At 49.0% G+C, this 12,445-nt stretch overlaps 1 protein-coding gene across 1 annotated transcript in view; it reads right to left on the reverse strand.

The window, feature by feature from the left end:
• Positions 1 to 64: 64 nt before the first annotated feature.
• The window catches only part of adcy6b (adenylate cyclase 6b), a 28,159-nt gene continuing 15,778 nt past the window's right edge, over positions 65 to 12,445 (reverse strand). Inside the window, exons 4-24 of the mRNA XM_076171836.1 lie at positions 11,798 to 11,947; positions 11,240 to 11,361; positions 9,422 to 9,533; positions 8,954 to 9,081; positions 8,617 to 8,775; positions 8,084 to 8,225; positions 7,804 to 7,932; positions 6,998 to 7,026; positions 6,630 to 6,777; positions 6,436 to 6,533; positions 6,217 to 6,298; positions 5,975 to 6,091; positions 5,074 to 5,223; positions 4,669 to 4,844; positions 4,438 to 4,470; positions 4,319 to 4,348; positions 4,093 to 4,225; positions 3,696 to 3,959; positions 3,399 to 3,603; positions 3,167 to 3,291; positions 65 to 2,023 (exon numbers count right to left, since the gene is read on the reverse strand). Of these exons, the coding sequence (XP_076027951.1) occupies positions 1,895 to 2,023; positions 3,167 to 3,291; positions 3,399 to 3,603; positions 3,696 to 3,959; positions 4,093 to 4,225; positions 4,319 to 4,348; positions 4,438 to 4,470; positions 4,669 to 4,844; positions 5,074 to 5,223; positions 5,975 to 6,091; positions 6,217 to 6,298; positions 6,436 to 6,533; positions 6,630 to 6,777; positions 6,998 to 7,026; positions 7,804 to 7,932; positions 8,084 to 8,225; positions 8,617 to 8,775; positions 8,954 to 9,081; positions 9,422 to 9,533; positions 11,240 to 11,361; positions 11,798 to 11,947 (2,661 nt within the window). The 3' untranslated portion in view covers positions 65 to 1,894. The remainder of the gene's footprint in view (positions 2,024 to 3,166; positions 3,292 to 3,398; positions 3,604 to 3,695; positions 3,960 to 4,092; positions 4,226 to 4,318; positions 4,349 to 4,437; positions 4,471 to 4,668; positions 4,845 to 5,073; positions 5,224 to 5,974; positions 6,092 to 6,216; positions 6,299 to 6,435; positions 6,534 to 6,629; positions 6,778 to 6,997; positions 7,027 to 7,803; positions 7,933 to 8,083; positions 8,226 to 8,616; positions 8,776 to 8,953; positions 9,082 to 9,421; positions 9,534 to 11,239; positions 11,362 to 11,797; positions 11,948 to 12,445) is intronic.

A 12,445-nucleotide genomic window follows, 5' to 3' on the forward strand; every position in this document is an offset into this window, starting at 1 on the left:
CCACCCAGAGTCAAACTGATGAAGTGCGGCGTTTCAACAGCAAGAACAAAGCTCATGACCACAATCAATGCAATACAGCCATTTATTTATTCATTTCTCCTTCAAAAGAAATCAAACCAATCATTGCACTGTTTCATAACCTGCCGCTTATTAAAGGAATATGCAACAGTATTTTGTTGACCTTTCATTTTAAAGACAGTGAGGGACAAGCAAGAAGCGAGGGGCCTCTTCTCTTCTCCTCTTCTTCTTCTGTGGCCCATCAGGCACAACTCAAGGCTCAGACTGGATCATGAGCGTATTAACACTGAGCCCCCATCATTCAGTCTGATTTGTGGGGGTTGAAGCGTTTAAAAATGTAAAATAAACCTCTACTTCTCACTGTTTGACCTCTCGTACCATGATGGAGTACCACTGGCAATCTAAAGCGTTTGTCTTCAGTAGTGGTGCCATCAGGAACTAAACTAAACGGTTGTCACGTTACAATCATATGATTAAAGTGTTTTAAAAAAAGGCTAATTTGGGAGGCGATGAAACCTCCGTGTGCCAAATACGACCAGATGTTTACAGTGGTGAAAAAAGGAGCACAGCTGTTGGTCGGAGACGCGTGTGACCACCTTGAAACTGCATCATCTCAAGGCAATACATGTGAACACATTAGTGAATCCTAAAGCCAGCACAGACTCACACCGTCAGGAGACACACTCAGGGAACACAATCCAAAATATAGGTTCAGGCTTTTTGCTGGGGGGGTTTGGAATGAAATCAGTTAAAATCACAGTCCTTACATAGGAGCAGGAGATATAATTGTTTTTCAAACGATGGATTAACACAAGAAGAAGTCAGGAATGGACACAGAAATCCAAAGAATAACATCAAACGGGCCTCGCAGCAACCAGATTGGCAAGAATAAGCACGTGTCATACAGTATCATAAAAACCTCACAGTGAGAAGTTACAGTATGATGCCACACACACACACACACACACACACACACACACACTTTTAGAAAACATTTCGTAACAGTTTAACATTCTCTCCTCAGTTTCAAAGCGACTGTTCCTTCACTTCATTATTCATGTTTCGGGACTGGAACTAAAAATACATTTGCCGGGAGCGACGGCGGACCAATGGCACGTCCCCGGCGGCCCCACAAACGGCGCGGCGTCCCGACTGGCTGATCGTACAAACAAAGGAGGCCCTGATAAGAACATGGAAATCCGAGCCAAGGCTGTTTTGTGTGTTGTCTATATTTGTGTACAGTGTGCGCGCGTGTCCTCATCCGTGAATGCATCAAAGTCTGCGACAAATATAAGTCCGTCCCCCCCGTCGACAAACAGGGACGAAAACGTGGCCTTCGCTGTCAAAAGACGGATAAATCGCTGCTGGGGTGTGTGAAACGTGTGTGTGTGTGTGTTTTAATATCAAACATTTGTTCTTTGGTCGTTTTCGTCCTTCATGTTATCCTTGCATATTTTCTTCTATGTAACCTTTTTGTATATATATATTTTCCTTTTTTTTTTGTACAAGGTCATCCCAAAAATCCATCCGCACAAAAATAAATAATGACTCCGGATGAAATACTTGTACTTTTGCTCATAAACATAAGCATAGCCACTTCCCATCCTAAGGCAACTGGGCTTGGTGATCTCTGGAGCAGCTCGGGGGGGGGGGGGGGGGGAGAAAGCCTTCATATAACATCCTACACACACACACACACACACACACACACACACACACGGGCCCCAGCTCCACTCTGGCGGCCGTCCTCTGTCCCCAGCGTGTCCGCACCGTGCTTCAGTGCTCATCGCCCGAGCCGACCACTTCAGTGTCTCTGCAGCTCGTGTCCTGTCAGTGCAGCGGGAGTCACGCAGCGGGCGAGCCGTCCCGTCTGTCGTTAACTGCCCTGGGGGCCGCTGGTGAGGAAGTAAGTGGTCATCTCTCCCTTCCCCTTCACCTTCACAACGCCTCGGTAGTCCAGCTGGTAGCCTCTGTTGACCAGCACGTGTTGGAGGTCCGAGGTCACCTAAGAGAGGACGGGGGACATTTGAGACGCGGACAGACACTCAACACTGTCAGTCAGAGTTTCACGCCGGTGCCGAAAGCGGAAAGACGGCAGACATCAGATATGGATGAGAGCTTTCATAACGCTCCGAACCTTCAGACTGTGGACGGCAGCACAGCAGTGTGAAGTCAAACTAAACACCTAATGACAGAACTGAGAGTAAACATGTTCTGAGAGAAGCTTTACTTTAGTGGGGTACTCAATTGTTTTTTATGCAAACAATTACCTTTACTTTGCTACAACAACTTGAAACTTGAAACTACATATCGGAACTCAAATCTATAAATTTGACTTGCTGCAGCAGCCGGAGCACAAATCTGCTGCTGCTCTCTGACATGTGGCTGCGGTTGGTTTGGTAAACTGTAAAACTGAATGAAGTGATTAGTTAGATGAGTTCCTGCTGTCTAACTGATCTGAGAGAGACGCACAGTGTGTTCATTTTGTTCATAGAAAGACTGCATCACATGCTTTAAATGCCATAATGAGGGATAAAATATGACGATGATTGATTGATGATAAAATAAACATCAGCAGGTTTATTTCTTTATTTAAATTTGACTAGTGACTTAGTCAATATTTCTACTTGTATTTATTTAGAACAGCTTCTGGGCACTTGGTCCACCTCTGCTGCAGAGGGCCGTCTCACCTGCAGTACCACACTACACACACAGGTGGCAGCAGTGGTCGCACTATTCACCTCCCAGCCACCAGTTTAGCCATTTGGTTTTGATTCATTGACCTTGTGGCTGATTTGCAGATCGTTGCTGCTGCTCACAGTTCAAACATGTGCTACAGATTATTATTCTTATTATTCTTATTCACTTGTTGATAATAACAACGTGACGACATCGGAGTAGAATGTAAACAAATCAAACTGGCTGTGACAGGATTGAGTGTCTTGCTCAAGGGCAGCACTGCAGCATTCAGCTTTCACCCTGAATCCTCCAGCAGATGCCACTCTGCAACTCAATTATTGTTATTATTATTAAGTGCCTCAATACGTCTGTATCTAGTAATACCGGGTCCATATCCACTCAGTACTTGGTTGATGTATTACTGGGAACTATGTGTCTCTACTTTAACGACAGAGTCCAGGTTGAGTACCTGGATGTAGTCAGGTACACCTGTGCTGTCCATCCTGCTGGCCACGTTCACCGTGTTCCCCCAGATGTCATACTGTGGCTTCCTGGCTCCAATCACACCTGCGACCACCGGCCCCATGTTTAACCCTGAGGACAAAGCAACTCACTGTGTTACTCCATATTAACACAATCACCATCATGTAGGAAAGTAAAGGATGGGAGTGCTTGATGGAGAACTTCTCCTGTTGTCTCACCGATCTTCATCTGGAAGTTGTTGAAGGAGTGCTCATTGATGTACTTCATCTGCTCCCGGAGTCGCATTGCGTAGTCGGCCAGAGCCAGGATGTGCGAGCGGCCCTCCCTGTCGTAGGTGGAGTCGTTCAGGCCGGAAGCCGCCATGTAGGTGGAGCCGATGGTCTTGATCTTCTCCAGCTGACGGAACCTGTCCTCACTGATGATCTGGAGAAGCAGAGGGGACGCTTTAGAAGACAAGGACATACACACATAGCAGTGCAGGAAGAAGATGAGCGTGTGCTTCCTTCTCTATTCACCTCATCAAAATCAGCGATGATCTCATTGAGCAGCCTCAGACACTCCACTCCTTCATTGTTGGCCTCCAGCTCCACATAAAACTCGGAGAAGTTGCTGATGGAGGCAAACATGACGGCAACACACTCGCATGACTGATAGTACAACTCGTCATTCCGCCGCTCTCGGGCCAGGAAGTGAGCGGCCACGTCCTTGGGCAGGATGTTGTGGAGCAGGCGGCGGTTGTACGCCTGCAGCTCCTCCATCTCCTCCTTCTCCTCTGTAGCCTGCGGACGGAGACTCATTGTCAGTCGACTGCAAACCTGGGCTGCTCTCCCTTGTTGCCTCTGGCGAGTTCTTCCGTAAGAGTTTAAGCTTTGTTTGGTTTTCTATGCAAATCTTTTAGGTTTGTTGATTTACCTGCAGCTTCCAGAGGAAGTCCAGGCGTGCGGTGGACTCCACCTGCTGAGCATGCAGGTACAGAGCCAGGACAAACACCGTCAGGATGATAGGGGTCATGACCTTTAGGGATACCTTGGTCACAAACTCCAGGCTGAGGAGGACAGAAGAGGCATGAATGGGTGTTAATGTTACACACATGATCACATGTCTCCACACGGCACAGGAACATGTGACAGCCACTCACCACTCCTCCCCTGTGCCGTTGAGCACCGGCCTGTAAAACAACAGGACATGACGTCTGTCAGCCACATACATCTTAGGGAAAGTATGCAATGACTGTAAAATACACAACACTCCACTTACTGTTGTAGGGAATCGTTAAGAGGCGATAATTGCCTGTAGGAAAAAATACATTCAGAAAGTGGGACTTTGACACAGGAAAGTAGGACTTAAGCTTTCTACAAGCCAACCTAAAGGTCTGAGAGAAGTAGGTCAACAACACAAACCACAGTATTGTGACTGAGATTACCTATTCAGGCTGAAAATGGTTGAGGTTTCTGTGTGTGTGTGTGTGTGTGTGTGTGTGTGACTCACAGGGTGCTGGCTGTGACCAGCCAGTCTGCGTTGTCAAACAGGGCCACCTGAGGCCACTCCACCAGCAGGAGGAACGTGAGCTGGATGAGCAGCATCAGAGCCAGCTTCCCTATGCTGCTGATGTGGAGGAACACGGAGCAGGCCAGCAGGGTCAGCAGTACACTGTAGCAGAAATACTGCAGCCGAGAGGGCACAGAGGAGGAGGAGGAGGAGGTGGAAGAGGAGGAGGAGGAGGAGGAGGAAGATATTAGATGACTGTTCAAACATACTGTTTGTGTTCACAACAAAGACCCAGTGGGGAAAAGGCACAAGCGCATGCCCACGTGCCTTTGGGAGGAACACACACACACACACACACACACACACACACACACACACACACACACACACAGTTGTTGGACTGACCTCGGGGAAATGGCAGTGCATGTCGGGGCTGGAGCACACGGTCAGGCCGTCCTCTGCCGCCCTGGTGAGGTTGTGCAGCAGACACAGATTGATGGAGTAGTTGAACTCATCCATCACACACGTCTCCAGTGTCACTCTGCTGCATGTGAGCTGGGAGACGAAGAACAAACGATGAGTCAGGCAACAATGAAATGGCAAGATAGAATTCACGCGCACAAAACCATCTCCAGCCGATCGATCGGGTGAACACACATCAGAGCCACTGTTGCTTTAACTGCACTGATTTATCAATGTTGTCATTTCATTTCCAAAGCAGTGATGTGTTCTTGTCCTTTTCTTTGTCCTTTATCATTTTGCCAGACCCGGCTTACATCACCGGACTGAAAACGGTTTCTCTAATAATAAAACCTCTATTCAAAAATGTCAAAAATTGAAATAATGCAATAATAAATAAATGATTCTTGGGAGAAATTCACTGCAGAACCGAGCAAACAAGCCGAAGAGGAGGAATTTAATTAACAGGTTAGCTCTATGTGACAGTATGATGTAATCCTATCTCTGCAAGCAGCCAATCACATCCAGGTCTACACACCTGCAGCGGCTGCGGTGTTTACAGGTGCACACGTTTACAACACACAAAGCAGATACAAATACACTCTGCCTGGCATGTTAGGGCTCCGGTGCAGAGCATGTTAAGCAATGCAAAACAGGGATGTAAATATTTAAAAGCCATTAAAACAGACAGGATAAAAATAGAGTTAGAAGGAATTCTTCTTCCTCCACGGCTCCCCGGAGCAAATTTCCCCCCCAAGCCAAACAGCACAATTCCTGACATTGTGTTGATGATCAGCACTGTTACGTGATGCTGTCATGAGGAAGTGATGAGGAGCTGGAGTCCTACCATGTTGGCAAAGGAAGAGATGAAGAGGAGGAGGATGGTGAAGACTCCCACCAGGGTGCTGTTTGCACGAGACTGGACTATTTTCCTGGTTACATTCTGCAGAACGGCCGGGAAGAACTGCGACATAAACGGCAAAGCGATCAGACGGAGTTAAGACCATTAGTGACGCTGACTGCAGACATGTGATCGTGACTCATATCTGCACACACATCACTGCAGGGGTGGAGGACTTTGTCCCTTACTTTGATGCAGGAGTAGATGGCACAGATGAAGAGGATATTGGCAAGGATGATGAAGATGCTGATGTAAAGCACAACACTGATGCTGGAGGAGAGAAGATGATTATTAGGATGTGGAACTGTCATTAACGCCACGTAAACTCATTAAGACCAAGTTTCCTGTCAGTAATCAGTCAGACTGAGGGTGGAGGCACAGAGGCCAGTGTGTCGGAGGTGACTTACTTTGGGAAGATGATCATCTGAATGAAACAGATACAACAGAACACCAGGACTGTGCAGGCCACATAGCCTCCGAAACGATCGTCCACCTTTTTAGAGTACTGGAAGAAGAGAGAGAGATCAGAGAGGCATCAGGGACTCTGTAGCCTCAGGTGGAGGAAACTGTGTTTATGTGACTGAATGTTGTTGATGGAAACCTTCTTCTCCAGTTCAGTGGTCTGGAAGGTCAGTAGGAACTTCTTGACGTGGTCTTTCCTCAGCTGGTCGATGCTGCGGGCGTCGATGGCTCGTCCCAGGAACTCGTCCACCTCGTCCTCGGGGTTCAGGGCCTCCTGAGCACAGCGGCTGGGCAGACCACGAAGCAATAGGTCACCGTCTGTGTGTGTGTGTGTGTGTGTGTGTGAGAAAGCTGGCCTATGCTACCACAGGCAGGATGACTCACAGCTAACAGGGTATTAGTGCTGGGTCGGATCTGACTGCATAAAACCAACAGAGGGCTCTAAATTTAGAGCTGTACAGCGTCAATCTGACAATCAACGGCTAATAACAAAAGACAAAGACTCACTTGTCTTTGCTGGATGCTTCGTCGATGCCCTGAGAAAAACAAAAAAGAGAGAGAGAGAGAGAGAGAGATAGAGAGAGAGAGAGAGAGAGAGAGAGAGAGAGAGAGAGAAGCAGTGAGAACGAGTGAGACAGAGCGGCGGTGCATTAGAGAGAAGGACAGAACAGGAAGCCGCAGAGAAAAACCGAGAGAGGAAAAAAAAAAAAAACAGACAGAGCCTCCGACATCTGCACAGCTAATCCCCCAGAGCCAGACTGATGTTTTAATTAATGCTCAAAAGCTTCAAATTACACCCTGGTTGCTCCTGGGGGCTCAAACCCTCTGAGATAGAGACGACAAAGGGAGGAGGAGGAGGAGGAGGAGGAGGAGACGAGGGGGGGGGAAAGTGTGGCAAATAGAAGGAAATGAGACTTGTAGGATGAAGATTGAGAGGGAGATCTTCAGCAGACTCATCAGATTAGCCGGGGTGGTAATAAGTGATGTAGTGGGAATCCCTGGGAGTCGTCTCTGGTCGCTCATAAGCCCTGTGGTGGTTTGGACGGAGATGGATCGATGCGTCTCAAGTCTCCTATTGTCTCCTCTAGGGCCTGGTACGCACGCCGAACACTCATCTCACACTCAAGCGGCGCGGATATACATTTAGAGAGCAGCTATGCCACTGGAAGACTGAATAGAAACACTCAGGACTTGTTTTCAGAGAGAGGAAACGAGAGAAAAGTGTTGGATTGAAATGAGAGGACTCTGGGAGATGAAAGCCACAGCCAGGTGTCCCCATGTCCCCGTGTCCCCGTGTCCCTGCTGCGTCTCACCATCTGCCTGAAGACTTTGGACTCCTTGGTCCTGGAGAAGGATCTGTCAGGCACCCAGCGTGGCATCAGGCCGTCACCAGAGTTTGCACGTGCCCGCTGCATCTTGGCCATCATGGCTTTCTCCTCTTTCTAAAAGTGGAGAACAGGTTAGAAGTCAAGAGGGATCAGGTCTTCTATCTCAGGTGACAGGCAATTATACTGTTTGTGTCAAATATGGCACCGGTGTGAAGGTCTGAACTGGTGTGTGTGTGTGTGTGTGTGTGTGTGTGTGAAATCTAACCCTCTTCTGGCTGCAGCCCAGCACCAAGAAGGTCTCGATGTTGTTCTCCTTCAGGTAGGCGTTCCTTTCTCCCCCGAAGCCCGGCTCCACCTCGTAGTCCTCGTTCAGATACTGCAGAGTGGCTTTGGTGATGTGGATACGCCTGCACACACACACGCACACACACACGCACACACAGTGACAAACTCTTAGTAAACTGATGGAGACAGAAACACAGATTACTACATTTTGATGACTCTTGTTACTTTGCAACTACAGATTTGATATTAAAAGCAGCTAAAATCCTAATTCTCTCCTACTTTCTTCCTCTCTTTCTTCCTTAACTGCTCTTTAACATGAAAATCCCCTGAAATTAAGGCAATTTTGAGGATAAATCTCAGCAAAGGGAACATTTACTTTGACGTGTCGGTATTTGTTTAATGCCTTATATTGATTTTATGAAATGCCTTGAATCAAACAATCGATCAGAGCGGTCATTCATACAAAATGGCAGCGTGTGTCAGCACAGTGTCAGCCGGGTGGGAGGGGCTTACCCGGCCTTTCCCCCGGCCTCCATTTGGTTGGCGAGCGTCACGTCGTTGGACCAGACGTCAAACTGCCACTTGCGCAGGCCGAGCACCCCACAGTGGACGCGCCCGCTGTGGATGCCCACCCGCATGTTCACATTAACACCTGTCACCTCTCTCACCAGCCTGCACACACCGAAATAGAAAGATACACACGCACGCACGCAGGGAGGGACACACACACACACACACACACACAAGGAGAACTAGAGTCACCTTCAGCCGCATGCTATGCTTCTGCCATGCATGAGTGTGTGTTTGTTGTGTGTGTGTGTTTGGGTGTGTGACGGTGCGTTGGACTCACGAGATCGCCTCAATCATGTCGACTCCCATCTCCACACAGCAGTGGGCGTGGTCAGCCCGAGGCTCAGGCAGCCCTGACACACAGTAGTAACAGTCCCCGAGGATTTTAATACGCAGGCAGTGGTTCTCCTGCACGGCAAGGACACACACACACACACACACACACACACACACACACACACACACACACACACACACACACACACACACACACACACACACACACACACACAGGATATGCTTTCAATTATAGTTAATACATAACATGCTCATGTCACACAGCTCAGTGTGTTCTGTATAATTTATTTGTCCTAACACACACACACACACACACACTCATAAGTCTCCTCATGGTCTAATTGATGTGTTACACAACGCTTAAGTAACACACACACACACACACCCCCCCCCTCTCATGTGTTAGCCTCATGTTAGCCTCATGGTGCTAACAGAGTCGTCGTGCTCTCACCGATGCCAGCTTGTCGAAGCGGGCGAACAGTTCGTTGAGAGTCATGACGAGCTCCTGGGCCGTGCACTGAGACGCCAGGCTGGTGAAGCCCTCGATGTCTGCAAACAGAATGCTGCAGGGGGGAGAGAGGGGAGGGAGGGAGGGAGGGAGGGAAGGAGGGAGAGAAGGAGGGAGAGAGGGGACGGGGGAGGACAAGGATTATTAGGAGGGAGACACAAGGAATGAGATGGATCAATAAGACAGAGTTAGTTAACAAGGTCTACTGCCTCCCTCACTCCCTCACTGTCCAGCAGAGAGAGAGAGAGAGAGAGAGAGACAGAAGGAGAGAGAGACAGAAGGAGAGAGGCAGAGGCAGAGAGGCAGAGAGACAGAAAGAGAGAGTAGGGGAAAGAGAGAGAGAGGCAGAGTGAGAGAGTGGAGAGTGAGAGAAAGAGGGGGAGACAGAGTGAGAGAGTGAGAGAGAGAGAGAGGGGGAGACAGAGAGACAGAGAGAGACAGAGAGAGGCAGAGTGAGAGAGTGAGAGAGTGAGAGAGTGAGAGATTGGCTCCCACCATCCTGGCCAATGTAGGTCGCCTCCTCCAGCCCTCCCCTCTGAGAAACACCCCCCCCACTGTCTGCATGCCTTTCATTGCTTACTTCTTGATAGTACTGAAATGTGAGGACAAACACAACCGTGCGCACTGAGTTCCCCTTGATTGCAGACAGATGGCGCAATCGGTCCCATGACGTCCAACATCCGAGGAAAAAGAAGGAAAAAAAAAAAACAGCTCTTGGGGGCAGAAGGGTCTTTGTTTACAGCGGTCCTGGGTCCTGAGCGTCTGATGTGCGTTTCCAGGCCGATGTTCTTCAGGCGAACTTACTCATGATTCACTCCAGCTTTGAGTTTGCAGCCTGGTCCAGCTTCCTCTTTTACATTTTCCCTCAGCTTGTTTATTACTGGGCCTGTTGTTCCCAGCATGCCATCCCTCTCCACGGCTCAAATCAAATTTCCTTCTCTTCGCAGGTCTCCTGACTGCCCCATAAAGCCCGGAGTGTGTTGGTGTCCTGCACACACACACACACACACACACACACACACACACACACACACACACACACACACACACACACACACACACACACACACACACACACACACACACACACACACACACACACACACACACACACACACACACACACACACACACCGCTGCTGCATTGTTTTACTTTCCACGCTTGTGTCAAATTGGCAGCTCGTGTAAACAAGCGCACACATCCAGACTCCTGGCCCGTGATGTCTTGGCTCCCCTCGCACCGGTCAGGGCCCAGAGAGTTGTCACGGGAACCAATGTTGTTGCGCTGGGAACGCCGAGCGGCTCTCAATTCAGTTTGGAGCAAAAAGGGGGAGGGCGGTAAAAGCATGGACACTACTACTACACCTACCACCCACCATCAACCTCCACCCCAACAGCACCACCGGGTCACCATGGAGACATTAGATCAGCTGTTATCCAGTGGTGATGGGGTCTGAATGCACAGCGGCGTGTCTAAGTCGATATGGTGACTGCTGCTTGTGTCTGCGTCAGTGTCACTAGACAACAACATGCATAATACATGCTGTCAGTGATGTGGAGGTGGGAGTGAGACTGTACCTGACACATCAGCCAGCAACGAGGGTCACAGCTACTGGTGTGAGCACAGGGGAAAGACTCACACCACCTCTGTGGCACCGCGTGGGTGTGTGTGTGTGTGTGTGTGTGTGTGTGTGTGTGTGTGTGTGTGTGTGTGTGAGACGGACGGTATGGAAGCAGACGCCTGAATGTAGCTGCCTTTACCTCACGTTGTCGTGTTTCTGGATGTAGATCTTGTGGAACATCATATCTTCCTTCTTGGCATTGATATCAGCCTTCATCTCCATGGCAACGTGCCTTGGAAGCACTGACAGTAGCAGGCGCTCCTGAGAGAGAGAGAGCGAGAGAGGGAGAGAGAGGGGGAGAGTGAGACAGACAGACAGTGAGAGAGAGGGAGAGAGAGACAGGAGAGACACTCAGCCCATTCACTTTAATCTGTTCCCACCGTGAGACTGCTCAGTGAGTCACCATGCCTTGTTGGCATGTGCGTGGGAACGTGTTAGTCAAATAGAGGAGGAGAGGAGATACGTGTTATACTCCAGAACATAATGTTGACCTCAAAAACTGAGACAAACACATTAGACTAGAAAATGGAGACTCCCATTTGTTGCTCTTTTGCATTTGTTTTGTCCCTGCAGGACACGGCTGCCGCTTCTGCTTATTTGCTTGTGTGTGTGTGTGTGTGTGTGTGTGTGTGTGTGTGTGTGTGTGTGTGTGTGTGTGTGTGTGTGTGTGTGTGTGTGTGTGTGTGTGTGTGTGTACCTGCTGCTGGTTTTCCCTCTGCAGGTGCAGTCTGGCCTGGATGTATCCTCTGGTCTCTTGGAAGGCTTGTCTCTGGGACACCTCAGCAGGGTAGTGGGTACAGATCCCGATCATATTAGTGCAGAGGAAGATCAGCACGTTGGCACCGATCTAAAACACACACACACACACACAAATATGAGCAGATGAAAAAGAACACAGACACACACGTCAGACCATAAGAATACCCTGACCCTTGCGTGACCGGGGCGAAGTCAATAAACAAAATTGATATGTCCCTCTGTCATAGCATTCAGTGTGAGCAGAAACATTCCTCAAACGTCTGCGGGGCTGCAGGATGTGATCTGGCTGAGATGAGGAGCGAGGCCTCGTGGCTGCTCCTCACGTCCAGAGGCTCAATGTGATGCGTCAGCCGGGACACGTGAAGACGATGTGACTCCAACCCTGCATTTGCTGTTTACTTCAGATGAAAGTGTTTATTGTTTTTAAAAAATCCCACAAACCGCGTTGAGAGAGTGTTTATCAGATATATGAAGAGGCGCCTGGCCGCAGCCGAGCCGCCCTGCAGGACCACACGGCCTTCTGTGAACACGCAGGGACTTACATCTGAAGAATACACATGTAGATGATGGTAAAAGAATAACTGTG

Source organism: Genypterus blacodes, unplaced genomic scaffold, assembly GCF_046128005.1.
Source record: "Genypterus blacodes isolate CSIRO-AG114 ecotype Tasmania unplaced genomic scaffold, CSIRO-AGI_Gbla_v1 ptg000274l_1, whole genome shotgun sequence".
Taxonomy (NCBI): domain Eukaryota; kingdom Metazoa; phylum Chordata; class Actinopteri; order Ophidiiformes; family Ophidiidae; genus Genypterus; species Genypterus blacodes.